General features: G+C 59.0%; 1 protein-coding gene across 1 annotated transcript in view; it reads left to right on the forward strand.

Annotated features, from left to right (window-relative positions):
• Nucleotides 1–24,942, forward strand: part of CUNH4orf50 (chromosome unknown C4orf50 homolog) — a 38,978-nt gene extending 14,036 nt beyond the window's left edge. Inside the window, exons 5-14 of the mRNA XM_036227346.1 lie at nucleotides 2,653–2,782; nucleotides 3,698–3,825; nucleotides 4,894–7,011; nucleotides 11,658–12,059; nucleotides 15,629–15,685; nucleotides 16,726–16,908; nucleotides 19,940–19,988; nucleotides 20,844–20,996; nucleotides 23,109–23,122; nucleotides 24,025–24,942. Coding sequence (XP_036083239.1) covers nucleotides 2,653–2,782; nucleotides 3,698–3,825; nucleotides 4,894–7,011; nucleotides 11,658–12,059; nucleotides 15,629–15,685; nucleotides 16,726–16,908; nucleotides 19,940–19,988; nucleotides 20,844–20,996; nucleotides 23,109–23,122; nucleotides 24,025–24,270 — 3,480 coding nt within the window. The 3' untranslated portion in view covers nucleotides 24,271–24,942. The remainder of the gene's footprint in view (nucleotides 1–2,652; nucleotides 2,783–3,697; nucleotides 3,826–4,893; nucleotides 7,012–11,657; nucleotides 12,060–15,628; nucleotides 15,686–16,725; nucleotides 16,909–19,939; nucleotides 19,989–20,843; nucleotides 20,997–23,108; nucleotides 23,123–24,024) is intronic.
• Nucleotides 24,943–27,986: the final 3,044 nt, after the last annotated feature.

Consider the following 27,986-nt stretch of genomic DNA (forward strand, 5'->3'; position numbering starts at 1 on the left):
ACGAAGCAGAAACCGACTTTTGGAAGAATTTAAATGTCTGTGGATAGGACAAAGCCCAGAAGGATATATTCCGACCCATGAATAATGTTCGTGTCTGGAAGTCACTGAATTCTTTGTTTTCTTCTTTCTGCTTATCTTTCAAAAATAATTACGCATTAAAGCTAAAGCAATAAGAAGTTATAGGCAGATGCCCCCGGCAGGAAGAATCGATAAGACAAAGTGGAGGGGAACGGAACGGGGAGAGGAAGCGTGGATCAGGTGCAGAGCCCGGAGCTCTGGCCCCGGGTCTCAGCGCCGTGTGACCTTGGACGAGTCACTCTCCCTCTGCACTGCATGACCTTGGACGAGTCACTCTCCCTCTCTGAGCGCTGATTTCATCGCTCGTGAAATGAAGGGGTCTGGCATCATCTTCTAGGATGCCCCTCCCCGGATGACAGCTCCCCGGGGCAGGGGTCTGATGCCCCTCCCCAGATGACAGCTCCCTGGGGCAGGGGTCTGATGCCCCTCCCCAGAACAGCTCCCCGGGGCAGGGGTCTGTGTGATTTATCCGTGGCTCTGTCCCCAGGCTCACGACGGGACCTGCCACATAGTAGTTGCTCGGTTAGTACTGGCGCATTGAAGTCGAGTCGCGTTCGGAGCGAGCTCCGGTAGGAACGGGCCGCAGGCCGCCGCGGCCTCCGACACCTGCTGCCTCTGCGTTTCGCCGGCTCCTCTCTCTCCTTCCGCTTCCTGTCTTGCTGCTCTCGCTTTGAATTTCTGTCTCTTCCTTTCTCCATCCTGTCCCCTCTTTTTTCCTTCTCCTTTGTTCGCTCTTCCTTTCTCTTCTGCTTTTTCTTTCTCCTTCATTTCCTCTTCTCTGCTTCCTTCCAATGGTGATTTCGAGCTGCTGACAGAAACGTTTAATTCCGATCACGAGGGAACCAAATGCACGAGAAGAGGAGCCAGCTCCGCGGGCCGTGGGCGGGGTCGGCCGGCGGTCTGAGTGTGGAGCGGGTCTCCGCTGCCCCGGCCCCTCTGCTTTTGGTGGGTCTGGGCTGAGTGAGGCCCAGGTTGGTACTTGTCAGACGCTTCTGGGCGATTCTCAGGGGTGGCCAGGGTTGAGACGCCTGGCCTGCGAGGACAGCTGGACAGGATATGAGCCATCGCACAGACGTTAGGGCGTCTCAGCCTCCGGGTGTGAGGAGGAGCTGTGGCGGGGGGATGGGGCTAGTTTGGGGAGAGCAGGGCAGGCAGGGGTAGGGATTTGGCCTTTAAGCTGAGCCTGGAGGGGAGCAAGTTAGCTAGGCAGAGAGGGTGGGGAGGGGGTGCAGGCAGCAGGCACTAGGGGTGCAAGGCTCTGAGGCTGGAGGGAGAGGGTCCGGTCTGTTTCAGAGGCAGAGGAGGGGTAGCGGGGGGTTGGCGTGGGGCTTCTCCTCCAGCCCAGCGGGAGGTGTGGAAGGGGTGGGCAGCCGACCCCAGTTCCCACTTCAGCGGGGTTGCTGGGAGGCTGAGCGGGGTGGCAGGGAGGGGCAGAGGGCGAAGTGAGGGGGGCGCTGTGCTCAGCAAGCAGCAGGGGATGAAGCCCCTTCCCAGGAGGACCTGCCCGCCAGGCAGCGGGAACAGCATGCGGGGCAGCAATGAGGCTGGCCGGAGCCGGGGTGGGGGGCCTGGGGGCCGCTGCGGGGGAGAGCCAGGGCGCCGAGGGTCAGCGTGGGGGCCCAGGAATGCCCCCAGGGCCGGATCTCGGCACTGGAACGGATCCCGTAGCCCGAGGGCCCGGATCCCATAGCCCGAGGGCCTTGCGGGTCGCGGAGTGCGTTGCGCGGGGCTCCCAGGACGGAGGGGACACAGGAAGCCCAGCGAGGAGCAGATGCAGGGGCCCCCTGGGAGCCGGCGAGGGCCCTGGCGCCCGTACCTGCTCACTTCTGTTTCCTCCTCTCCCGACACATAGAAGTTGCTTAATAAACGTCTGCAAAATGAATGCGCGAAGCAGTCTGAAACGTCTGTTTTCTGCAGGTTCTGTCTGCCCATCCAGCTAGTGCATATATATTAAGCACCTACTGTGTGCCAGGCTAGTGTGAGGGTGCAGACCAGATGGAATCGCGCTCCCTTCCTGAAGGACCTCAGGGTCTAGCGTGGGGGCAGGTGGGAAGCGGAGAGCACCAGCCGCTACTGGCCGGAAGTAGCCTGGGGCAGGGGCCTGGAGGAGACCTGCCCAGCCTCTCGTGGACAGAGGGTCAGAGCTCATGCCTCCACTGCGGGAGCTGGGGAGGTTTGGGGGACACGCCACCCAAGGACGCTAGGCCGTAGCATTTGAGACTTGTTGACAGTTGGGGGTCAGAACTGCCCGGAGCCCCGGGCAGCGCCCGCCTCTGTGAGTGGGACACAGAGGGACCAGGAAGGACACCCAGGGGAGCCCAGAGCATCTTGGCTGGACAGACGAGCGCCTTCTTGTCTGCAGAATGGAGCCCGGGCGCTCACAGGGGGCAGTGTGTCCTGCAGGACCGAGAGCACCGGGCTGTACGGCCAGGCCGGGGGTCTCTGCTCACTGAGCGGCAGTCTCTTCCGAGTTCCTTCCTGGGGTCGTTGGCGGGGGGACCCATGGGGACGGATTTGCAGTGGACACTTTAGCTGAGGACGCTTGGCTCTCCTGATTGCTGTGTTTTCCTCAAGGACACCTCGGCCGGTGGTCAGGGTGACCGGCTGTCCCTGCCCGGGGAGGAGGCGCTGGATGGCCGCAGAAGCCACGGCCGGCAGACCCCCCTCGGCCCTGACGGTGGCCCGGGACCAGGGGCCTCAGCAGGTGTGTGGGGGCCGCGGCGCGTGGGGTGCCTGAAGGGACCCCCACGGACAGCTGGCTCACGGATGGCGCCCTGACGGTGCAGGGGTCGGGCGCCCCCCGCGCTGCCGACAGGGGGTGGTGGCCCTTGTTCAGTGTCACATGGCCGGTAAAGGGGGGATGAGAGTCTAAAACACCCAGGACGTTAGCGCCCGCACCCGGCAGCAGGGGCCTCTCGGGCGGTCGTCTTTGAAGAAGACCGAGTAACGACCAGGAGCTGTTCTGTCCCCACCCCGACCTCAGTGACAGCTCAGGTGTCAGGTCCTGGAGCTGCTGGCGCTCAGAACCCCCTTGTCCCTACCTTGTCCCTGATGGGAACCTCTGTGAGTCTCGGGCACAGCTTCCAGGGTCCCTTCTGCAAAATCCACTGCAGCAGGAGCCTCGGAGCCGCCGTGTCCGCCTGGTGGCTCACAGCCCGCCGAGGCCGAGTGCAGCCTAAGGGCGAGGTGGTCATTCCCGCCCGGCGACCGGCAAGGCTGGCAAGTCACACAGGGTGAGACTCGTGGGTGGAGAAGGCCGCGGGCCCTGTCCGGCGGGAGAGCCTCAGAGGCCGCCCCCTCGTTCGCAGCCGACGGCGGGGCTGGGGGCGGGGTTCCGGCCCTACGTGGCTGATGAGGAAGCTCAGGATGAGAGACGAGTCGTGGACTTTGTTGCCCGCGTGAGCTCCGTGGTCAGCGGAGGTGGCTTCCAGACCCAGGTCCGGTGCCCGTCAGTGGATGGCCTCTTCCGTCTTGGAGCCCGCTTGCTCACCCGACAGCAGGTGGTGATCGCCAGGCAGGCCTTGAGTCAGCCGGCGGTGCCCTCGTGCCCTGACAGGCGGCAATGTGGGGGAGCTCCTGGGAGGGTCTTTTTAACCCTCGGGGGCCTGTTCCTCCCCAGGCCGGTCCTCCGAGGGGCCCTGCACCTCGGCCAGTGTCGGGGCTGGACGAGGCCCCTCTGTTTCGGTGCCAGTCCTGGAGACTACGGCCGAGCTCCTGGGAGACCTGGCAGCATCTGACCACGGACAGGTGAGGCCAGAGGCTCCCTGTGTGCCCAGGGCGCCAGCGGCCGCCTGAAACCCCCAGCCGGCTCTCAGGCAGGCCCTGTGACCCCGTCCTGGAGAGGGGGAATCGGGGACTCCAAGAGCTGCCATGATCCTGAGGCGACCCAGCCCCAGAGCCGCACCAGGGCACTGTCTCTGGCCTGCTCTCTGCCCTACACTGTCCCCTGGGGGCGGTCACAAGGCTGGTTTCAGCCGGTGCCGCCCGGCTCGCTCTGAGTCACAGCTTTCCCCAGAATCCGTTTTCCTTTCGCTCAAGATCAGAGAGACGCGCTTGGCCACAGCGGAGGCCCGCTGGCCCTGGCGTGTCCTCTGGTCCTCGGCAGAGGGGGCCTCCCTGCTTCTCCCTGCATTCACGACCTGCTGCGGGCCGCCGCGTGGTGCATGTCACACCCGGGGTGAGAGAAGAGCCGAGAGCCAGCTGTCCGGGGGGCTCAGGAGGGCTTCGTGGGAAAGCTGGGCCCTGGCTGGACGCAGGTGGCGAGATGGCGTTAGGCAGATGAGAAGCAGGGACGGACAGCCGGGCAGGGCTACCGGCCGGGCTCTACGTCTGTGCCGTCCAGCACGGCGGCCACGGACCGCACGGCGTCTGAGCACTTGAAACGGGGCCGGTGCGTCCGCAGAGCTGAATGCTAACCTTCGCTTAACTGTTTTGCATTTGGGAAGCCCCTCGAGGCCCGCGTGTGCGACCAGAGAGGCTGTGTGTGGGGGGAGGGGGCGCCCGGAGGAAAGGGAGCAGGGTCGCTGGGCAGCGAGCGGCGGGAGTGGTCAGGGAGGCCATTTCTGAGGTTGTGACATCTGAGTCGAGGGGTGGACGGAGCGAGGGGGTGAGCCCGGGGGGATCTGGGAGAGAGACTCTGGGGCGGCGGGCAGAGCGGGTGCGAAGGCCCCGGGGTGGTCGCGGGCTCGGTGTGTTAGGAAGGCCTTGTTTGGCTGGGCGGGGACGCACCGAGAGTGTCCGACGAGGTCGGGGTGGCACAGAGGGCACCCGTGGAAGGCCGGCCGCTCACCCTGTGTCTTCTCTTCCCACCCCTAGCTCACACCGGCTGGGCCCAGCCTGCCCGGGCAGACTCTTCTCCTCGTCTGCGGCTGTCCCCCGGGGCGGTGCGTGCAGCTGGCCTGGGTCTCGGAGCAGAGGCCGGCAACCACCCCCGCCGAGGAACCCTTCCTCCTGGTGCAGACGCCCGCACGGCCTCCCTTGGGGCCCACTGGGGACCCAGCTCCCCTGCTGCTCTGGGAAGCTTCCCCAGAAGAGCCGCAGCCTCCACAGGTGCTGGACGCCAGGTCCCCGCCTGCTCCCAGAGCCACAGGACACCCCTGCCGGGATCGTCACCAAGAAAGGAGCCGCAACGCCTCCCTCCGCCAGGAGCATGCACAGATTCTGAATCACCCAGTCCTCAGGAGAGGCCCCAGGGGTCTAAACGACTCTTGCGAGGAGGGAGGAGGGGTCCCAGAGTGGAGAGCTGAGGAGCAGGGGCTGAGGAGGCCTTGGGGCAGGAAGGAGGAAGGCCTCCAAGACAAGTGCCAGCAACATCAGGAGCGCAGTGAGGACCCGAGCTTGGAGGAAGGTGCTGGCACCCAAGGAGGTGGGCAGAGGGAGCACGGGGCCTCAGGCGCCCGGGCCACTGCCTGCTGCCCCTGGCCCTCGCCTCTTCTGCAGGGGGTGGCCTCCGTGTTAACAGTGGGTCCCGGATCCCTGAGCAGCAGGGGGTGGGTGGAAGGGCGTGTCTGGGGCCTTTCATCATTGGAGGAGGAAGGATCCCCCCTAGCCACCTTCTTCGGAGCTCATGGCACCAAAGGGCCGTCTCCAACAGATGCTCAGCCCCCTGCAGAGCGGGGCAGAGCCGTCGGGGGAGTTCAGAGCAAGGAGGAAAACCTCCTGTGGCCTGCGAACACCCTGTTTCCGCCCAAGGAAAGCCCTGGGGGTGAAGGCCAAGGAGAGGAGGGGGCAGAAGGGTTGCATCTAGACAGGGAGGGCCCGGAGGAGCCTCGCTTGAAGGACTGTGAGGCCAAGGAAACCCCCTCCTTGGTGGAAGGGAGAGGCTCACCATCGCCGCTCAGATCGGCCTCGTCACCCGAGGGGGCCGAACCCACGAGTCCCCCGTGGGCTCCACGCCAAGAACACGATAGCTCTGAGCTCACACCAGACGCATTTGAAAATGAGACGGACACTTGTTTCCGGCGACTTCCAGGGCTGCTGCTCGACGTGGGGGGCCCAGAGGGGCTCGCTGAGCCGGGCCGGTTCTGGCTCTCTCGGCCACCGAGAACCCTCGAGACCGGCGGAAGCTGTCACGGGCTCATTCGTGGCCTGACGCGGGAGAGAAGCCAGGTGTCGTGGGACAATGCCACGCTGCAGAGGGACCGAGACAGGTGCCGGAAAAAGATACACGCCCTCGAGCGGGAGAGGGGGAGACTTGTGGGCAAGGTGTCCGCGCTGGAACGGGACAACGGCATACTGCGCGGGGACGTGGCCCGCCTGCAGGGGGAGCTGGGCCAGTGCCTGCAGGCCGTCTCCGACCTCGAAGACTGCAACGGGCAAAGTTACTGCAAAATTTCCCAGCTCGAGGAGGAGAACGAAGAACTGAAGGGGCGCTTGGGCCGGCTGCGGAGGGCGGCGTCCGCGGGGAGCAGGCGAGCCGAAAGCGGGGTGCAGGGCGTCGCCCGGGAAAACCGGGAGCTCAGGCAGCTGATTTCGGAGCTCGGGGTCAGTTACAAAGAGCTGATCAAGGACGTGGTGCTGGGAGTAGAAGACATGGTCTTGGCCTTGCGGGCGGAGAATGAGCAGCTGCTGTGCAGGGTCCGGGTGCTGGAGAGCGGGCCCGCGCTGGGGACGGGCGCGGGGCTGGGGTGCCTGCAGATGACGCAGCGTTCGGAGCACCTGCCTGCAGGAGACCCCGGGCCGCCCCCGGAGGAGGGAGCGGGTCTGGCTGGAGGCCGGCCGGGGCCTTCCTCAGGCGCGGAGAATTCCGGCTGTGGCGCTGGTGCGGCTGCTCCTCCCTCGGTCCGGCGAGGTGCTGACCACGGCTCCGGCGCCTTTCCCGGAAGCACGGCTGGACGGCCGGCGACAGAGGCACGAGCGGAGAGCGCGGTGGGAGGACCGCGGCGACCTGCGGACCGAGAGCCGGCCCCGAAGGCCCCGGGCGGCGGCCCCCAGGTAGGCGGCCTCTGCCTGGCTTTCTAGGCGCCGACCACCCCTCACGCGAGCGGCCCCCCGGCAGCCCTGTGCGGGAAGGTGCGGCACCATCGCCGCTGACCAGGCGAGAACACACGGGCACAGCAAGGTCACGGGACTCGACCGAAGTCAGCAGCCTGGGAGGTCGGACCTGGGGCTTGTGCCTGGGCGTCCGGCTCCACAGTCTCCCTCCTCACCTGGGGCATAAGACGCCCGCCTGAGCCTCCACCCAGGCTGTTCCAGCTGGCGTCTGGTGGGGCGCGGAGGGGCTGTTCCCGCTTTAAGAGCCCAGCTCGTGGCCTTCAGATCTGGGAGCCTTTCCAGCAGCCCGAGTCGTCATTCTGCTCGTTGGGGCTTGAAAGATGCCGTAGGAAGAGTCGCGGGCTCGACCCCAGAATCGCACTCGCTGCCTCTGTGACTTTGAGCCAAGATACAGATGTCTGAGTCCTTTTCCTCATCTGGGGCAATGCTCAATTTTCAGGACTCCTGGGGGGAAAAACTCATTCTTGCGGTGGTTTTGAGCATCTGTAGGATATTTAGTGTGGAGCCCTTTGTGTTTATTCATTCATGTTCATTCATTCTGTCTGTCTGTCTGCATCTCCTTCTCTTCCTCTTGCTTTCTCCCCTTCCTCCCTCTTTCCCTCCCTCCCTCCCTTTCCTTCCCTCCCTTCCTTCTTCCTCTCCCTCTCTCTCTCTCTCTCTCTCTCTCTCTCAGCGATTTATCAAACGTTTTACACAGTCATCTTTTGGTTTTGCTGGTTTTCTTTATTGATGTCTGCATTTTGTTTCGTTGGTTTCTACTTTTATCTTCATTATTTCCTCTCTTCTACTTTCTTTTGTTTTAATTGCCTGTTCTTTTTCTTGCTTGTTATGTCGAAAGCTTGGATTATTGATCTTTGAGCCGTTCTTTTGCAATCTACGCGCTTCTCTGTAAGTCCCATTTCGGTGGCATACCGCACATTTTGGCATGCTGTACTTTTGACATCTGTTCAGTCCGAAGCGGTTTCTAATTTCCATTCTGATTTCTTCCCTGACCCACGGGTTATTCAGAAGCGTGGTGCTGAATTTCGAAGCACTTGCGGATTTTTTCAGTTGTATTTTTGTAGTTGATTTCTAGTTTTATTTCGCCGTTGTCAGAAAACATACACCATATTATCTTAATCTTTTAAAATTTGTTGAGATTTGTTTTATTGACCGGGTGTAGTTTATTCTGGTAAATATCCTGTGTGTTGTGTAAAGAGTGAACCATCTCTGGACTTCGTCTCAGGGCAGCCTGGTCAGCTGTGCTGACCACATCTCCGCCTTCACTGGGGTGATACCTGTTTGTTTTCTCATTCACCTTTTGAAGGCTTCAACTCTGAGCGTACGTTGGCACATTCTTCTCTTAGTTATGTTTAGTTTCGATTCCTACATTTTGAAATTATTTGAGATACACACAGGTTTAGGATTATTATGCATTCCTGCTGAATTGACTCTTTTACCATGATGAAACGTCTCTCGCCTCTCCCACGTCCTGCCCTGAAGTCTGCTTTGTCTGACATTAAAGTAGCCATATCAGTTTTTTTTCATTATCTTATGTTATTGTATATTTATATTAGAATTATATATGTAATATATATCAATATTTTCATGGTATACAATAAAAAACCATGGCATTCAATGGTTTTTATACTATCCATCTTTGTCCTTGAAGCTTATCTGTATCTTTTTATATTTAAAATGTGTTTCTTAGAAATAGCGTATCTGTAATGGTAACATTGGGTTTGTGTCTACCTTCTGGCCAGTTCTATTTGTCTCATCTGGTCTGTTTTCTTTATTCCTTCTTTCCTGCCTTTGTTTCTCTTATTAACAAAATAATTTCTATCATTCCTTTTTCTTCTCCATTAACTTATTTTTATTATGCATTTTAGTATTGTTCTAAAAATTCTAAAACGTATATATCAACAATTAAAATGTACTTTAAATTAGTACTTTTACCATGTTGCCAATAATGCAAAAATCTCTTAATAGTTTAACTTCATTTATTCCCTTTTTTCTCTTTCTTATTTTCGTCGTATGTATTATTTCTATGTATAAGAACCCTTGCGAGGCGTTGTTATTATTGTTTTGGGCAATTAATCATCTTTTACATTGACCCTTCTCTCTACGTGTTCTCATACCGTTCACTCTTTTTTTTCCACTTCCGAAGACGTCTTCCTTCCGCCCGAAGAACTGTCTTACTTCTTGCAACGAGAGGCTGCTGGCGATAAATCGGTCTCGCTTCTTTCTCGGAAAACAATTTTCGCTTCTACTTTTAAGCGTTTTTCTCCCCGCTCTGGATTCAGAATTTTAGGTGGGCAGATATTTTTCCATCTTTTGGTCTTGTGGATCCCACAGTTTCTGTTCAAAAATCGCTTGTATTTGTCAGTTTTTTGGTTCTCTGTTTGTTTTCCTGAAGGAAATATTGTTTTATCTCTGACTGCTTTTAAGATTTCCTTTTTATCTTTGGGTTTTGGCAGTTTGACTGTAATGTGCTTGCGTGGTTTCCAGACAAAGACTAGAGTCGGAGTCGCCGGGATCTGCCGACGGGCAGGGGGCGGAGGGCGGAGAAGCCTCTCCTTCCCCTCATCCTAAGGCACAAACCTGCTCGTGTTCCTCTTTGGCTGAGGACTCTTCCACGTCTTCCTCTTGCGCGTGGTACGAGATCTAAATTCCTTTCGGGGAGTCATAACGTGGCCCTGGCTACGGCTGTTCCTGTCCCGTCCCCCACACGCCCGCGTCCTTGATCCGCCCTCCGGCCACCCCGGCTTTCTCTAGGGCACTGCCGCGCATCCCCTCCACCTCAGTTTTGGGGGCGTCTCCTCCCAGCCCCCCAGGACGGGTTCGGGGCAGGGCTGCCTCACACACGTCTCTTCCCGGCTCTGCGTTCCGTGACGACATTGGTCGCCCGCGGCTGGCCGCGGTGGGAGAGTTCACGCCGTGGAAACGGCCGATTGCCACACATTCGTGCGCTCCTCCCGTGACTCAGAGCGCGGCCGTCGCACACTCGCTCCCACGGCCCCGGAGGGCAGCGGCGCTCCGGTCCGGCCCGGCGCCTCCCTCAGGCTCCGCGGCCTCCGGGCTTCCCCCTACCGCGCGGTGTTGCGGGGCCTGTTTCGGCGCCAGTCTCCCCCACCGGACAGAGCTCCCTGAGGGGCGTGCACAGCATGGCTCCCAGCCCAAGGACAGCCTGTGGCTGGCACGGGGCCATTCGCACAGGCTCCCGTGTGCCACGGTGCCACGTGACACGTGGGGCCAGCTCTACCCCGCTTAAATTCTCTTGGGAATGTACCATGGGCACTTACTCTCTGAGCACCCTTGGGACAGAGCCCTTGTCCATGTCACTGCAGAGGAGGGGGGGCAGCAAAGGCACCTGACTCCCCAGAAAGGCTGAGATGTTTTGCAAGTCTTGGAGCTGGGTACCACAGAACCATTCAGAGCGCCCATCTGTCCTCGACAAGGCCCAGCCTGTGCAGCTCAGGCCCACGCTCTGGGAATTTGTGTTAATTAAAAAAAAAAAGAAAGAAAAAGAAGAATCACAGTCTGCTGTCAGATCCCTTGCTGACAAGGGACATGCCCGTGAGCCACTGAGTCACGTGGGTCCTGCCCTCTCTGCCTGTCCTCCATCCTCTCCCTCCTCTCCAACCAGAGTGGCTCAGGCTCCCCCTTCTGTCCGCTCTCACTGGTCACGTGGGAGGGGGCATCTTTTTGGGCCTGAAATTCCGAAAGTGTCTGCTTTGAATAACAAGGGAGGGCATTTGAGGAGTCTCTGGGTCCCTGGGCGCCCACAGATGGAATTTTTGCTGGTAGCAGGGCCGCCTCAGCAGTAAGATGCTCAGGCCGGCGAGCCAGCCGCTCCCCCTCCGACGACCTCAGGGAAAGTCGCAGAGGCGTGTCAAGCACATGTGCCGAAGGGTCTTCATCACAGCCCGGCGTTAGCAGCAAATGTCAAAATAGTCCGTTAGCAGCAAATGTCAAAATAGTCCATCAGGCCACGGACTGCCCCGTGTTTGCTAACCGGTATTCTGGCGTTATTTAATGATAAGGAGAAATGCTTCCGACGTGGTATGTAAAGGGAGAAAAACAGGATGTAAAAGATATATATGGTAAATTAAATGTCATGTAGAAAAATATATGTGTGCATATGTATGCATGGCTGTGTGTAGATGTTACCAAAAAAAAAAAATTAAAATTTAGCATTCAGAGCCCCCGGTGGCAGAGCATTGTGACGAGTTCGTCACACCCGGCACAGTGCTGGGTGCCGCCCTCCCCCCTCCCGGCCACGTCCTCATGAAAACCGCTCCCTCGTGCTCGGCCCGGGCCGCGCGAGAGGCTGTTCTGCGCTGATTTAGGAAAATTGGGGAAAATGTAGTGTCTTCTATTTTCTATAACAACATGAGGCTTTACTGTAACAAGCATCTCGTAACTGGATCTGAACATTAAACTTCACTCGTCACACTGTTTCAGTATAATGGTGACCGGCATCTATTAAAACCAACCCTGAAATGCCATGCTATTTTGCATAGTTTTGAAAATACATGCGATAAAAATTTTTTTTGAAAAAAATAACATCTTACAATGTATTTCTGTGATTCCCCGGACACCCCCTCCCCACGATGTCCCCCTTGAAGAACCCAGCAAGGGCCACACGCTCATATGAGCACACGCGTAAGAAAGGGGTAGAAAGAGTGGAAGGAAATGTACGGGTGATAGCGATGCTGACGGCAGCCAATAGGACGTGGAGCAGTTTCTTTATTTTCTCAACTTTTTTTTTTTTTTTTTTTAACTGTGAGGAAAATGTAAGCAGGAAAAAAAATCTGAATCTGTCATTTCCACAGCTTCGGGACCCAGAGGCTGAGACTTCCAAGGAGGACCTCAGGCTGGACGTCAGGCGGCTCTGTCACCAGGTGCTGACCCTGCAGGGCCAGCTCAGGGACCAGGCGTCCGTCCACCGGGAGCTGCTGGCCATGCGCGATGAGGCCAGCCGCCTGCAGGACCAGCTCAAGGGCAAGGTAGGCTGGGCGCGGCGTGCAGTCCCGCCTGCAAAGCGAGGTTCCCAACCCCCGGGAAGGCCGCAGAGTGAAAGAAAGAACCGGGGCACATCTCACCGGCCGTTTCCAGCGGTCGGTGAGTATTTTATTCCGTTTCCGAAGCATGGAGCAGTCTAGGGCAGAAAAGCGTTGTCCGTGACCCCTCCGTCCAGCTAGCCCGTCCAATCTGAACATGGTTAATACACACATGCGGGTGTCTTTAGAAAGCCAAACTGTTTTTCAAATGCTTCGTCTGTAGAGGCGAGGTGGCTGTGATTAGGAAGGGCGACGAGGGGTCCTCGGGGAGTTGGACCAGGTCCCTGTCTTGACCGTGGCGGTGGAGACGTGAGCTCCGTATGTGGCGTGGGACTTACTGTGCGACACCCACACAGGCGCGAGGAAAACCGCAGAGCTACGGGTAAAACTGGCGGGTCGGGTCGATATCAATATAACGGCCAGCATCTGGTTGTCGTGGACTATAGTTTTGTAAAATGTTCCCATTGGGGAAAAACCAGGCCAGGATACAGGGATCGCTGTACGATTTCTTATAACCGCGTATAAATCTGTGATTATCTGTTTTTTTTAATGCAAAAAAGTCCTTTCTACTTTTCAACACCAACCTTTTCTGACCTCTAGTGTTTTTTTTTCAAACCTATCTACCCACATTCAGAGTACACGTGTGTATATACATATATGCAATTATACCATACAAAAATATTCTGAATCTTGATTTTTTTCAAGACATTTAATAAAAAAATTTTCGTGATATTTCCACGTCAACATATACAATCTGACCTCATTCTTTTAAAATCTTGCGTATTATTTCTTCATGAGGCCAAGCTACAACTCAGTTAACCAATCATTTATGGAAACCTATATTTCTTCTGCTTATTTGCTTTACAAACAAGGCTCTGGTGAACTCCGTCTTGGGATATGTTGCTGCTACGTATTCAGAGGGCAAAATCCTAGTAAAAGAATAACTGGACATGTACGTAATTAACTTTGATAGACAACGGCAAACCACCGTCCGAAATGGTCATACCATTTACACTCCCACGAGGAATACAATGTACTCATTTGCCCACAACTTGGTACCCTGAGTGACGTCAAGCTTTACACTTTTTTGACAAGCTGATGAATGAAAAATACACTGTCGGCAGTTCGGTGGGACTTCTGACTCCTTCCGCACGAGTTCTCTGTACAGTGGAACACGCTCTGCGAAGGGCTACGTGACTTTCGTCCACGTCGCCCCGTAACTTTTTGGACAGCGCAGTAACGTTTTGGGCGGACGCGATGTCCGCTGCCTTCTTGTTGGATTTATAATTATTCCCACGAATTTGTACGTCACCGTTGATGGACCACAGTTCAGAGAACTGGGGTTACTGGTGCGAAGAGCGGGGGAAGGTGGTTGATTCTTCGTACGTGTTGGCACCGCGGCTGAAGCCAAGGCAGTAATGAGGGCGTAGTTTGTACTGTGCCCTCAAGCAGTGTGGGAGGTAGAGTGATTTTGCCTCTGACTGATCTGTGAAAAATATAGCTGTGATTATACACGCTGGGCCTTTGTACCATAGCCAATATAGTTTTAAGATTGTTTTTTTTTTTATTATTATCTTCATTTTTTTTTCTTTCTGTGCTTCAGCTTGGGTAATTTCTTCTAATCTGTCTTCCAGTTATGTGATATTCTTTAGGTGAGTTTAATTTGCTCTTAAATGCATTACCGTGGTTCTTAACTTCACTTAACTGTTTCACAGTCCTCGAATTTCCATTTGGTTCTTTCTCAACAGTCTCCAGTTCTCTGATGAAATTCTTATCATTATGGAGCATTCTAATCCCATTTACTTTAAAGTCCGTCTGATAGCTCCGTTTCACACCCCCGAGGGTGAAGGCCCCTGCGTTTCCACAGAGGACGTCCTCGCCAGCATTGGCTGCGGTCTGCCCTTTTGATGATAAGCCCGCTGCTGGGTGTGAAGCGGCACCTCCTCCCACCTCCTCCGAGTGGTTTTGGTTTGTGTCTCCCTGACGACTGGTGATGAGCGATCTTTCGTGTGCTTACTGGCAATTCATTCCTTCTTCTTCTTCTTCTTCTTCTTCTTCTTCTTCTTCTTCTTCTTCTTCTTCTTCTTCTTCTTCTTCTTCTTCTTCTTTCTTCTTCTTCTTCTCCTCCTCCTCCTCCTCCTCCTCCTCCTCCTCCTCCTCCTCCTCCTCCTCCTCCTCCTCCTCCTCCTCCTTCTTCTAGATGCCATTTAGATCCTTTGTCTGTTTTGTCACTAGGTTTTGTTGATGTTGTTGAGTTGTAAGGATCGGTTATAGAATCTAGATACTTGTCCCTCATTAGGCAGGTAATTTGCAAATATCTCCTCATTCACCTTTTAATGGAAAACGCATCGCCCAGGATGCAGCTCACGGTGACACATTCATCTGGTTTCCTAAACGGGAGGGAAGGCCGAGTGTGAGCCTGCGGAGGTTACCGCGCGCCTTTGAGTACCAGACAGTCTGTCGCGAGCTGGAACCTTGTCTGAATACAGTCAGAAAGGTCTGCCAGAATGTTCATCGTAGCCTCGTTTGTAAAGCAAAGAAACGCAAACACTGCAAATTTCCACAGACAACAAATCAGTTAAAGAAATGGCGTTGTGTGTCAGCCTCATGATGGAATGAGGCTGTGATCGATGTGTCTGCGTTGACATGGGCCCAACACCACGATTTTTAGTTAAATGACCAAACTAAGATGTAAAACAGTTTGTGCAGCATATTCTCACGTGTGCACACATACGCACGCGTACATACACATTCCGATCATGGGTGTGTAGGGTTAGAGATCAGAAGAGGTTGGGGAGAAGAGGAAGGACTTCGATCGATGTAGCTTTCTTGTACTGACTACACAGGGAACAGAAGAGGGACAGGAAGTCAAAGGAGACCCACCTCGCTATACTTAGTGATTTTGTGGGTCAGGCAGGACACGGCTGGGCGATTCTGCTGTACGAGACATCAGTGGGGATCAGTTGGGCTCTGGGATAGGCTCGGAGGTCAGGTGGCTTGCTCACATGCCTGGCGCCTCTGCCCCATAGAGTGACAACGGTTTCGAGTCACCGGGTGCTGCCTGGGTGCCAGGCCTTGTCCTAAGCACTTTACAGGATCATTCGCGGCGTCCTCGTGATAACCGTCCCCATTGGGTGGACGCTAACATTACCCCCACTCTACAGATGACAAGACTGAGGCAGAGGGGTGACTTGCACAGGGTCATAGTTCTAGTGAGTGGCAGGGCCGGGATCAGGACCCACGGTGTCTGGCTCAGGAGCCCATCGAGCTAACCCACACCAAGAAGTGGGCGCGTCTGCATGGGGAACCCAGGAGGCCTTCTTTCCCAAAGGATGCAAGCCTCGCAGGGCTCACTCTCCAGTGCTCAGAGCGTCCTTCCTCCCTGCCCCTGCCCCCCACTGAGAACTCATGTGGGAAAGGCGGCAAGAGCCAGCCTCCGCGAGCCCGGCCCGAGCGGGGGGCGCGAGCTGCACGAGCCGCGTCCGGCCACGTCCGAAGTGCTGCTTCTCTTTCAGATGCACGAACTTCAGGAAAAGCAACGCGAAGCCACCTTGGCCGTGACGCCTTTGAAGGTAGCACGTTTGCGAGATCGATATGTCTCTTTCCAAAAAGAAAGGGTTTAGTATTTTCCCCGTTACAGGTTGCATAAAAATGCCAGAAAGAGGAATGAAAGAGATGAAAATCACCCCCAAATCCCATTGGAATCTATCATGTTCCCGCGTGTTCTCCCAGGACGGTTCACACGTGCCTGTGTGTCTGTGTCCTGATTCCCGCCCCCCCCCCCCCCGCCCCGAGAGAAGGGCCGTCTCTGTCCTTGCCGGCCTCCGAAGCTGCTGATCACGCCGGGAGATAAACCACGAGACCCTTCAGTTCATAAGCCGCCGTGCCCTTGATCCACGTTCAAGTCCATCTGCCCGTCCTTCCTTCCTTCCCGCTTTCCTTCCCACCCCCCTTCGCCTGCATGACTATGTGTAAACACCGTGATGTGCGTTTTTTATTAGCAAAGTTTCCGCACAAATGTAGGTCTCAGAGGCTCTTTGCTGGCCGGACGTGCAGTTTGGCTGCGGTGGCACCGTCCACCTCAAACATGGCACCGACTTTGGGAAGCGGACCTGGAGGGCCTGTCCCTTCTCGCTATTCCGTGGGCAGGATGGAGAGGGAGGGGACCTGGGCTGGGAGCCGGGGGGATGGGGTTGCACCCCTGGAGCCCACGGAGCTACCGAGTCCTGCCCCCACTGGGGCCTGGGTTTCCTGAGCGAGCAGTGAAATCAGAGGTGTGAGCCGCATGGGCCCGCACGCCCGTCTGAGCCTCGGGTTTGCGTCTGTGGAGTGTGTCGGCGGCCACTCCTGCCGGGCCCACGCACGGCCTGTCCTGGTCACGTAGCTGGTCAGTGGTGGGGCCAAAGTCCATGCTCTTGACCCCCAGAGGCCAGCGGGAGCCTCTGCGGGGTGCAGCAGTGTGGCAGCTTTGGCTTCTGGGAGGAGGAATTGTAGGGAGGAGGCTGAGCTGAGGCAGTGCTGGGGTTGTGGAGTGGGGAGCCGATGCCCCAGCCCCCCTGGGAGCCCTGTATCTGTGAACCCACCTGGCTGTGTCTTGGCTCCCGCCCTGCAGGCCAAGCTGGCCTCCCTGGTCCGGAAGTGCCAGGAGAGGAACCTCCTGCTCACGCACCTGCTGCGGGAGCTGCACAGACACGGGGCGGCCGGCCGCCCGCTCGTCGAGACCGTGCACCGCATGCTGAGCGACGAGGCGCTGGCCGAGTACGCGGCCACCTTCCTGGCCCCGGGCGCCCCGGAGGTAGGCGCCGCAGACAGCCCTGTCCCTCTTCCTGTGGGGGCTGCGGGCACACGACCCCTCTGCCCACCCGCCTGCCCTGCAGGGTGACAGACACCAGCGCAGTCCCGGGTCGGCCTGGCTGTGTGCATGGCACCCGCTCTGCCGCCGTTCAGCTCTGTGGCCTTCGGAGGGGACACTTCCGTGTGCCGCTTGCCAGGCGCACACACTTTTCCATGTGCTTTGGTAACTAACTCAGCAAGTCCTTCCGTGGAGAGGTCGTACAGGCTGGCGGGAGGGCCCGCGGGAGGGCGTGCGGACGGCGCAGGGGACGTCACCTGCGCCTCGTGTCTAGTTAATGGGGAGCCACCGGAGGTGCTGGGGCAGGACCGGCGTGGCTTCGGGAGGGTGAGCCCGGCAGGCGTGCGGGCTGGACGCCCCCGCGGGGCCCTGGCAGGCCGTGCACGTGGCGAGGCAGCGAAGGCTGAGGCCCAGGGCCCCTCCCGGCAGTGGCGGCAGCTCCTCCGGCTGGCAGCTGGGCAGGGAGCGGCTTTTCTGGGAGCGGAATCTTGTTCAGAGAACGCAGATGGGATCCCTGATGGAAGCTTTGGGCTCTGGATCGGAGCCCTGCAGGCCGCCCGGCCGGCCGGGGAGGCACGCGTGAGCTTGTGGGGAGGGGTGCAGAGTGCAGGGGGGTGGGGGCCGGGAGTGCCAGGCCGGCAGCGAGGCGGTGTGCCAGCCGGTGAGGCCTTCCAGAAACGTCCCCGAGAGGGCCGTCCCCGGGTACCCCCATGTCCCAGGTGGCTCCGTGCCCTTGCTCGGATGACCACTGACATCCGGGTGGGGGTGGGGCCCAACTGGCCAGGCCGCCCATCGCTTGCTCACCGGAAGCGGTGGTGATGGTCTCGACGCGCAAGCCCTTTCCCGTGCCGGCACTTCCCGTGGGGTCACTCACTCCACCTCCCGACAGCCGCTTCGGCACAGAGGGGCCCGAGGCGCAGTGGTCGAGGAGCCGGTCGGGGTCGCACGTAGGCCGGCGGGTCCCTCTGAGGTCCCTTTCCGCAGGAGGGGGCTCAGGCTTGAGCGGGTCGTCGGGGGTCAGTCATCACCTCCCACCGGCCCCTCTCCTCGCCCTGGGTGGTGGGTGACAATGGCTGAGCCTCCATGGGCTCGGCCCCCCCGGACCCTCCTCTGGGGTGTCTACGTGTCTTGGGCGGCTCAGGCGGCCCGCAGAAGTGCCCAGTCCGTGGGCTCACACCATGTCGCTCGTCTTACAGTCTGGAGGCTGGAGGTCAGAGGTCGAGGCGGCGGGGCGCGTCTGGGGAGCCCCTTCCTGGCGTGCAGACGGCCCCTGATCTGTCCTCGCATGGCGGAGGGAGGCGCGAGCTCTCTCGTGTCTCCTCTTAGGAGGACACTGGTCCCATCCGAGGGCTTTGTCCTCACGACCTGGTCACCTCCGGAGGCCCCGCGTTTGCACACCATCCCACCGGATGTGGGAGGCGGCATTAGGACTTCAGCTTATGAACTTGGGGGGAAAGCAGACATTCGGTGCGTGAGGGGCCCAGCTGGCCGTGGGGGCGGGGTGGGGGCCGCCCGGTCCTGTGCGGCCATCGACCTGTGCGGGCGTCTGCTGACCTGCCGTCCTTCCCGCGGGGTCTCTGGCCACTGGTGTCCACAGGTCGGCCTCGCGTCCACCCTGGCGCCCGTCCTCCAGCTCAGGCGTTGGCTCTGAAGTGGGGGCCGTTCCGTGAGACCAGCAGGGAACACTGGGGTCTCACTGCCTCCCTGGCTTACCTGGAGGGGGGAGCAGAGGGAGGGTAGGTGCCTCCCGGAAGCCCCCTGGGGGTTCTCAATCCCATCCCGCCCCCAAACTCGGCTGGAGCCCGCAGGTCTCGGGGCCCCTGCCATGCCCCGCACCGTCCCCAGCCCCGGGACCCCTATTTTTTTCCGGCTTTTGTCAGGATCGAGGCCGTTGACACATACGAGTAAGAGTGAGACGGCTTTGTTGTTTGTGTTTGGGTGCCCTGCCCGCATTTGAGGTAGATATTGGGATGCCAAAGGGGAGGCGGAGGAGAAATGCCAGGGCCCGCCTGGGAAATGGCTCTGCGTTGTGTGTGCCTGCCCCTGGACGGGGCCAGCTGGACAAGTGGACAGCCCACCTGGCCCCCTGCAGGTCTGGGACGTGAGGGTCACTGTCCTCTCTCCAGGCACAGAGACCCGCCTGGCTGATGAAGACCCTCGGCTCTTGATGCGAGGCCACCCCATGGCCCTGGTCCTAGGTCGGGGGTGGCGGTCCCCCCACAGGGCTGCAGAGGTTTGAGTGAGACCCCCTTGTCAAACGCCCAGTGCACCATTGTGTTCGGGCAGTCATAGAGGATTGGGGGTCCCACAGCCTCTCCACGGGGGAGGCTGGGGGCTTGGCATGCCAGCAGCAAGAGTCATTGGGGCCACGGCCTCCAGCAGGTGTTGACTCTGACTCTCCTTAATGAGTTGGTGGTTCGTCTTGTTCAGCCAGTTCGGGCCTCCGGCCAACCTGCCAACTTAGCTCCACCTGCTGACTTAGCATCACCTCCACAGACCCTGTGGGAGTGCGGGACCCCGGAGGACAGACAGCTGGTCTGCCCAGGGCTGTGGGGCACTCGGGGTCGAGCCCGGCCTGAATTCCTGGGTGACTGAGCCAGGGCCCCAGGGGCGGCTATCACGGGGTGTCGGTGGGACCTCTGTGGACGGATTCTCCTGGGGGCCTGGCCATCCAGGGGCCGTCATGGTTTCCCCACTTTTAACAGCAGTTTCTGAAACACAGTGATCACGGTCTCCGTTTGGAGTCCGAGTATGAGTGAAGCGGGGGGGGGGGGGGCGTTTCTTTGCACCCGTGTTTCCTAAGAGTCCATCCTGGACTCTGAGTCACGGGCGGAGCGGGGAGGGGCCCCGCCTGCACTTGCACGCGCCCGGGGTGGGCTGGGTCTGACCAGGCGCCTTCTGCAGGGAGGGGCGAGAGGCTTTGCTCTTTCTCCCGCGTCGTGCGGAACAACCTCTGAGCTGTCTTTTCTTCCAGACGAATTGCCACCTGGACGCCGAGCCTGACGAGTCGGCCGCTGTAAGAGGTCAGTGCGCTGTGCGATCAGGAGCGTTCTGTGTGCTCGGACCCACCCAGGCCGGCAGGACGACCCGAGGAGTGGGCCGCGGTGGGAAAACGCTCTCCGTCACGTGCAGACCGTGAGGAAGCCGAAGCCGCGTTCTCCCGCCCCCCCGTCCCTGCGGGCTCTGCCTTCCCGCTCCATAACCTGTTACTTTAGGCCCCGTCCGAAGGTTATTTTGCCTTGTCTTAATGTCCCGAAGATTCGAGGCCTCAGACCTGCAAGGCAGTCCCTCTGAGCCGGCAGCTCCGGCTCCATTTTAAAGTGGCTCTGGTTATCTATTGATTGGTTGATTGATTGATACACACTCCCGGAAACTCATCCCAAGTAGACGATCCCATGTGTGGAACAGCTCAGTGGACAGGCGTTCGTGGCATTTATAATAGTGAAAACCTTGGGGCGGGGGAGGAGGGCGTGGAAGAGATGCCAGAGTGATTAATTAACCCATCTACTCACTGAAGCAGCCACCACTGAAATGATGCTGACACGCGCCATGCGGCCACACACAAGTTATGACATTCTAACACATTTAAAAAGGACGGGAAGCGGAGTGTCATGGGGGGCCCCAGCGATGGAACTCTACGCGTGCATCCGTGTGGGGCGGACGGCACTCAGCACAGCAACTGGAGCGCGGAAAGCGGCTACTTAGAAAGAGGGCAATGCGGGGGGCTTTTTTGTTCTGCTACTTTTGTAATTTAAAAGGGAAATTCAGATGGGGCGTGGGGATCTGGGAATGAAAGAGGTTATTGCAAGGCTCAGAGGCTTGTTGATGTTTACAATAAACTCCCGGGTTGAGGCTTGACTGAGAATATTCTCTCCTAGCTCGGAAACACTTCCTGTCCCCTGGAATAGACGACGTCCTCCAAAGACCTTCGCCCTCTGGGCCCTGGCCCTGTCCTGGGGATGAGCGGCCAGCACAGATAGCGCGCCTGAATTCTCTGGAGGTGAGAGAGCATCAGTCACCTAATTTCTTAAGTAAACTTTTTCCTTGAGGGTATAACACCCATATCGAAAAGAGGACAACTCGTAAGCGTCCAGCTCTGTGAATTGTCACAGAGCGCTACGTACCCGGAAAGCCAGCCCCGGGTCAAGAAGCAGGAAATGACCAACACCACGAAGCCCCCTGGCTTCCTCTCCCGACCTCTGGCTGTTATCTATGTTTTAATCTGTGTGTTTGGTCGCATCTTGTGTTCCGTGTCTGGTTATTTTCCATTGAGAGCTAGACATCGTGCGCCAAACTTGGAGACGTAGTTTGCGGTTCGGCTCGATGCTGCCTTCATGCAGAGGGGACGTCCTGTAGCTTCCGACAGGCAGCAAGGCCGGGCACGGACCGTCGCTCACTTCAGAACTGCGTCAGCCCTTACGGGGTCTGCTTTATTTCTTGTTCACTCTCACTCCGAGGGCGCGGGCTTTCGGGGTCTTGCTCAAAAGCCTGTAGTGTTTATCAGCAGCCTTCCGCCTTGGCCGCTGTCAGCCCCGTGAGGCTGCCGAAAGCTCTGCCGTACCCTCTGGGCGTCCCCGTCACGCAGGCTCCGCCTTCGCCCGGAGAGAATGGGCAGCCGCCAGTCTGTGCGAGCCCTTCTTAGCTTCCCTCCTCTTTTCAAATTTGGCCCCGCAGATCCCCAGTCCCGGTGGCTTTTGGATGGCTTAAGTAGGTGTTTGGTTACGTTTTGTGCAGGGTCTCTAGTTGCACTCACCGGAGGTTTGGCCGTAATGGGTCGGAGGCAGAGCAGTCTCTGTTTTCGGAGCACACTTATTTGACTTCTGGGATCTGGAGCCCGACAGGCGTGCGTTCACACCCCAGCTGTAAGTCAGGGCAGGGCCGGGCTCCTTCCCGACTGCGTCCTTACGCTTCTCACCTGGGTGGCGGGGATGTTGCCGCTCGCGGCTGACGCGAGGCTCAGCTCAGATGAGCAGAGCCGAGCACGTGCGAGCAGCAGGGGAGGCCCCGCCTGGCACCTGGAAGGCGGTCAACAAACGACAGCTCCTGTTACGATCTTCGGAGACTTTATTTTTCCTGACTGGTAACTTTAGCTTTAAATTTCGTGTCTATGGGCTTATTACCTAGTTGTAAGTACTGCCTTCCAGCTCCGCTCTTTTTCTAGAAGAATTACCTCTGACGTTTGACCTTTGACCTAGGTTACCTCAGGTAGGCAGAAGGCATTCCAGGCAAAGGGAACCACACCTGTGAAGACAGCAGGGCGGGTGCTCGCGAAGTATTGGGGGCGTTGCCAGCAATTAAGGGTGGTGGCAGCAGCAGACTCTGGGGATGGAGAGAAGTGTCCCAGAGGTGATAACGATGATGCCGATGAGAATGAGAACGGGAAAGAAAACCCTCCTCCCCCGTTTCCTGAACGCAGAGAGGACGTCCTGTGCCGTGCTAACAGGTGCAATGAATCAGCTCACCCGGCGCTCAGCGTGTGCCTGTGACACGGAGCTCAGCCCTGAGCCCCGTTTCGCCTCCGAGAGACGTGAGGCAGAGAGGAGGACGTGCTCGGCCCGGCTCGCACGGCTGGGCAGCGGCAGGGCTGGGTTCTGACCCTGGCAGCCTGGCCGTGGAGCCAGTGCTCTGGCGATCTGTGGCCAGATCATGCGGGGCCTTCATGGGGGCGGCGGACGCCTCTGTTTCTCTATCTGGGTAATGGGAGGATCGTGGAGAACAATGTCACTTACCCCTTCGGGTTGAAGAGGAAATGAACCCATGTGCGTAAATTGCTCGGAGCTCCAGCACGGGCCGAGCCATGTGAAATCCCGTTATTGCCTTACCTTCCCCTATAAAATTGGTGGTTTTACGTCATTTAAACTAGTGTTGTTATTATTATTGCAAGAGGAAGTGCACGCCCCTTCAGTTGGTGTTTGCATTCTGTGTGCATTTTGATTTGCGTGAAACGACCCTCAGTTGCTAACACGTATCAGAGCCCTGCCCCGTCCCCGAATGCCAGCTCGGGCGCCGCCGCCCCGGGAGGCCTTCCCCCCGCAGTGCGCCCTTCCCTCCCGGGCGCTCCTGCCACCTGCGTGGGCGTGAGCCCTTGCAGCTCAGTCTCTGAAGCGTAATCGGACACTTCTTCGCCTGCTTCTCCCCCCCAGACGGCGAGCACCTTGTGGGCAGGGACCGTCCCAGGCCTGGCACCTGGGGGTGCTCCGTGATCATCAGTTCCTTTCCTCCCCTGCCCTGCCCTTGTCAGCCATGTTCCGTGGATGAGCAAACCTCTCCAGCGAGCGTGACGAGCTGCCCACAGGTCACTGCCTCCTGGGCTCACTGGAGAAGTCGGCTCCATTCTGCTTACGGGACTGGTGAGGCACAGACATGCCAGTCACGGCTTTTCAGAGGACGGAGCTTAGGGGTCCTTCGCAGGGAGGGCAGGTGCTCGAGCAGTGTGAGAGGCCGGTCGTGAAGGGCCAGCCCACGTGTAACAGCTGCTCGTGGAGACCCAGAAAGACTGGGGCTTTGAAATCGGATGGGCTTGGGTTTGACTACTGAGCAGCCGTGTACATTTAGGCTAACTGTTTGCAGTCTTTGAAACAGGTAAGTGTTTCCTCACCTGTAACGGGGGCCTGGTAACAGCCCGTTTGGGGGATTAAATGAAAGCCAGTGGAATAGCACATGTGAGAGAGCCTCGGGCGATCTGGGCATCCAGGGGACACTGACTTCCTCCTGGTGGGGAAGTCACTATGTCTTGTCACTGGGAACAAATGCGTTTGTAGAGGACACCTGCTCTTCGGGGACACCCACCAGCGATCGTCACCGGGCGCCTGCTGGCTGACGTGGGGCGAGAGCTGTCCCCCACCCAACCCCCGTCTCCGTGTCTGTAACACGTGACGCTGGCGTGGCCTCGCTGACCTGCAGCGAAGCAGGTGGGCCGCCGGACCCGATGTGTTCGGTGCCGGGCGCAGCGTGCGCCCGGCGCGGGTCAGTTAGCGCCGCCCTGTCGTCCTCGTGGGTCGGAGGGCCTCTCACGAACACGCGGAGGCAGAAACCATGTCCTTACGCTCTTGCCTCCAGCGTCCCCGGCCCTCGGGGCCGGCGCCTGACCCTGGGATGAGCCCGGCTGCGGTCGCCGTGGAGCCAGGACCCCCCGCGCGGCGTCTGCAGGAGGGAGGCCAGACGTCCTGTGCTGTCTGGCGGGCCAGCGGCCCCCCGCCACCCCCCGAGCTCCGGGTTCCCACGAGGCTCCTGGCTTTGCACAGAGAGCTCACGCGAAGCCTTCACAGCGGTTCCTGGGTCAGCACGTCGCCGCTGGAGCTGTGACCCTAACAGGACCTCTCGCCCTCCGGGGCCCTTTCGCGGACTCCATAACTATCTGAACCTTCAGAACCTTCAGAAAGCGCTTTGAGAAGTTGCTGGCGATCGAAGCTCATCGAGTGGCACGTGGTTCCGCCTCTGGCGTGGGGGCCTGTGGTGGCTGTCAGGGATTGGGAGGAAAAACGGACCGTGCCTTGCACATTCCGAGCCGTTTGGTGTTGGCAAACTGAAGGCAGCAAAAGGGAGGACTTAACAGCGCCGCAACCCACTGAGGGACCGGCCCAGCGGCTCTCACATGGATGTGGTTTTGTCTCCCCGAGGCCACATTTGGCAATGTCTGGAGACATGTTTTGTTGTCACCACAGGGAAGCTGCTGCTGGCATCTCATGGGCAGAAGCCAGGGATGCTGCCGACCATCCTACAGTGCTTGGGACAGTCCCCTAGAACACAGACCTGCCCAGCCCAAAGGACGGCCGCGCCAGGCCGGGGGCCGGGACTGGACCCACAGCTCTTAACGGTGTGAGCCGTGGAGAACTGTTTTGTTATTTTCCTCACCTTGAGACCCCCCTCCATTTTAAAAGATTTTTGTCTACCGAAAGAAATACTTGATTTAAGTAATTATATATTTTAAACTTCAAAACATTAAAACCAATCAGAACTTTCTAAACAGTCCATTTATTCACCGTTTATTGACTTCAGGTAGAGGCCAGGAGGTACGGTGTGAGGGGGGGAGAGAGGAGTCCCCGTTGCTCCCTGCCCGAGGGAGCCCACGGAACAGTGTGAGACACACGTGTAGACAGATCCCCACGCAGCTCGGCCACACGTGCGCCATGGGACGGGTGACGCAGGGCAGGGCCAGTTCTATGTGGCTTTGGGCAGCGGGAGGTCACTCAGGAAGGAACAGCTGGCTGAGCAGGGCCCCTAGGCCCAGGGAGGTGTTCCACTCCTGGGTGAGGCGGGGAGCGGTGTTACGGTCAGTGGGAACAGCATCTGCGAAGCTCGGAGGCGTGAGCTGAACTTGGGTGTGGCCCTGGAGGAGTGTGCAAAGCGGCCCTCGCCAGGCCAGCTGTGAGGGGTCACTGCCTCACCCCCACCCAGCACCCATCCTTCCCCGAGACCCGGGGTGGGGCCTGGAAGAACGCCGTCACCCCGCAGGTAAGCCACCCAGAAAGAGAGTCGAGGGGGCTTGGGCCCCGCCTCCCCGACCCTGTCCCCAGGCCTACCGAGCAGAGACGTCATGTGTCTCCGTGGGAGGGGGGTGGGTGGTGGGCTTCCCCTAACGCTAACATCTCAGCACAATGCTGGAAACAAACGGTTTTATTCTGAAGAAACCTGGGGGCCATCGAGACGGAGGAGAACCAGTGTGACCGCACGCCGAGCCCTCCCGTCCTGATTAGCCTGCGGGGCTGGGGAGGGGTCACCACGTGCGTCCCAGCACCCTCGGACTGACTCGCCGGGGGGTCCGCCCACCCCCTGTCGGAGAAGCACTTAGTGTGGAACCGCCCCGTGAGCGCCGGGTCCTCCGGGAGGCAGGAATGAGGAAGACGCATCTCTGCCCTCAAGGACCCGCTGGGACCCCCGTGTTCCCGTCACCACCACTCACGGAGCCCCCAGACTGGAGCCTGGTGCTGTCATCGCCGTCGCCACGGCCGCCTGCAGTCGCCAAGTGCGGAGAGCTGGCCGGCCACGTCGCTGTGAGATCTCCTCTTCTGGTCCCGTCCCCTTCATTTTGGGGCGGTGCCATTCGCTTCGAGCATCTGGAGCACGGTGCAGGGAGCACGGTGTGAACGGGGCGAAGCCGGCCGGGCGAGCCGTCCTGCGGAGCCTGCAGCATGCGCACGGGGCCAGTTCTGGCCTCGGGACGCCCCGGTGCGTTCAGACTCTGGACGTCTTGTCCCTCGGGTGCCCCCTCCTGCCTCAGCTCGCATTCTGGGCCTCAGCGGAGAGGTGGCAGGGGGAAGCCATTGAAGGGAGCCGGGGAGGTCTTGCGGCATAATCCAGCTACCATAATAAATCACGTTCCGAAGCCAGAAGCCACTTACTAACCCAAGCGGTGAATTCCCGCCTGGGGCTGGCGCTTGGGGTGGCCTCAAACGGGGCCATTGCTTTGTGCTGTGATTCCCCAGCGGACTTTTGTGATGGCGGATGGCAGACACCAGCATTTCCCTTGCCTTGGCCATAAACCCCAGCCCTTGGAAGAGGTCCCCATGGTGGGCCTGATGCGACCAGGGCCCAGCCTGTGCAGGTGCCCCCAGGGCGGGGGACACCAGGCCAGGGGACAGGATCTGCTTGAACAGCCAAGCAGAGTCAGGAAGGGTCTCAGCACACAGGAGCTGGCTCTGAGCACCCCAGCACCAGGAACACTGCTGTGGCTCGAGGCCTCGGGAGACCAGCCAGATGGGCCAGCCCAGCCACAGCGGCAGAAAGCAATTTGTCAAACGGGCTGTCGACAAACAGCAACGGCGACCTTCCCTGGGGGCGCCTGGCCAGGCTCTGCAGAGCGGGAGCCCTGACCCCAGTGACGTAAATGTACCCTCAGCCCCCTAAGCACTGCACGAGGCCCCACGTGGGCTTTTAGGCAAATCGGATGGATGAGGTGGTTGGCCTGGCTGGTGGCCAAGCGGCAGGAGGGCTCCGTGCAGCCCGGTCCCTGCTGCCCGGTCCCTGCCCTGCCCTTCTGGGAGGCGTTTCGCGTGTGGCTCAGTGTCTGCTCAGCAGACAGCGCCCTGAGCTCCTGCTGGTCACGGTCTCCCTGCAGGTCCCTGTCCCCTAGGCTCCTGGAGAGGCAGACAGACCAACGCTGAGTGGCGTGAGCAGCGTGTGGCAGGGAGACACAGGGTCCAGGGGCATGGAGTGGCACCTGACCAGCGAGGGGGGATCGGGAGGGCTTCCTGGAGGAAGTGCCGCTGAGGTGGGCCCTGCAGGTGAGCAGGGGCTGGTGGGGAAGGAGGCCCTGCAGGCGGGGGTAGGGTCGGGTAGGGAATGGGGGCTGACGACGCGTGTGCCTCTCTGGAATCCCCAGGGGAAGGTGCCGGAAGGAAGGCCGCGCCGTTCCGCACTCCCGCTGTGACTCTCTCGCTCCGTTTTACGTGTATTTTTAGCACAGACAAACCATTTTCATTCTTCAAAGTTCAGAAGGCGCAGAAGCCCACACAGCATGCATCCTGCCCCCAGTGCCCTCAGCCCCCTCCCAGAGGCAAGCGCGCGCCCAGCCCCTCGTGCACCCTCCCAGGGGTGGCCTGTCCATTCTAAGCCGCACGCGGGCGCACACGCCTACCCCGTCTTGTCACCCCGATGGGCGCAGACCCCACACTCTGCCCTGCCTCCCGCTTTTGGATTTACTCTCTCCTGGTGATCACCCCGCAAGAGAGTGCAAATTTCTTGTCCCTTTTTGAAACAGTCCCTTTGCTTTCCACCGGGTGGACTTCGCCCTTCTGTTTTCGACGGACGTCTGCGTACCTCTGGTCTTTTGCCGTTTACCTGGCACTGACCTGACCACGCCGGGATGCATGTCCCTTCTGGCGGTGGACTCCCAGAAGAGGAATTGCTGGGTCACAGCGGAGAAGCGTGCGTCATTTTGTGTCCTGGCCAGCCCCATGCCCCATGCCACGTGGAGGTCGCCCAGGCTCACTCCCACTTGCGAGGCCTGGGGGTCCCTGTTGCCCCCGGCCCACACCCACCCTGGATATCGACTCGATTCAGCACTCACAGCAGCCGGTCCC

The sequence above is a fragment of the Rousettus aegyptiacus genome, unplaced genomic scaffold, assembly GCF_014176215.1.
Source record: "Rousettus aegyptiacus isolate mRouAeg1 unplaced genomic scaffold, mRouAeg1.p scaffold_m13_p_10, whole genome shotgun sequence".
In the NCBI taxonomy this organism is placed as follows: domain Eukaryota; kingdom Metazoa; phylum Chordata; class Mammalia; order Chiroptera; family Pteropodidae; genus Rousettus; species Rousettus aegyptiacus.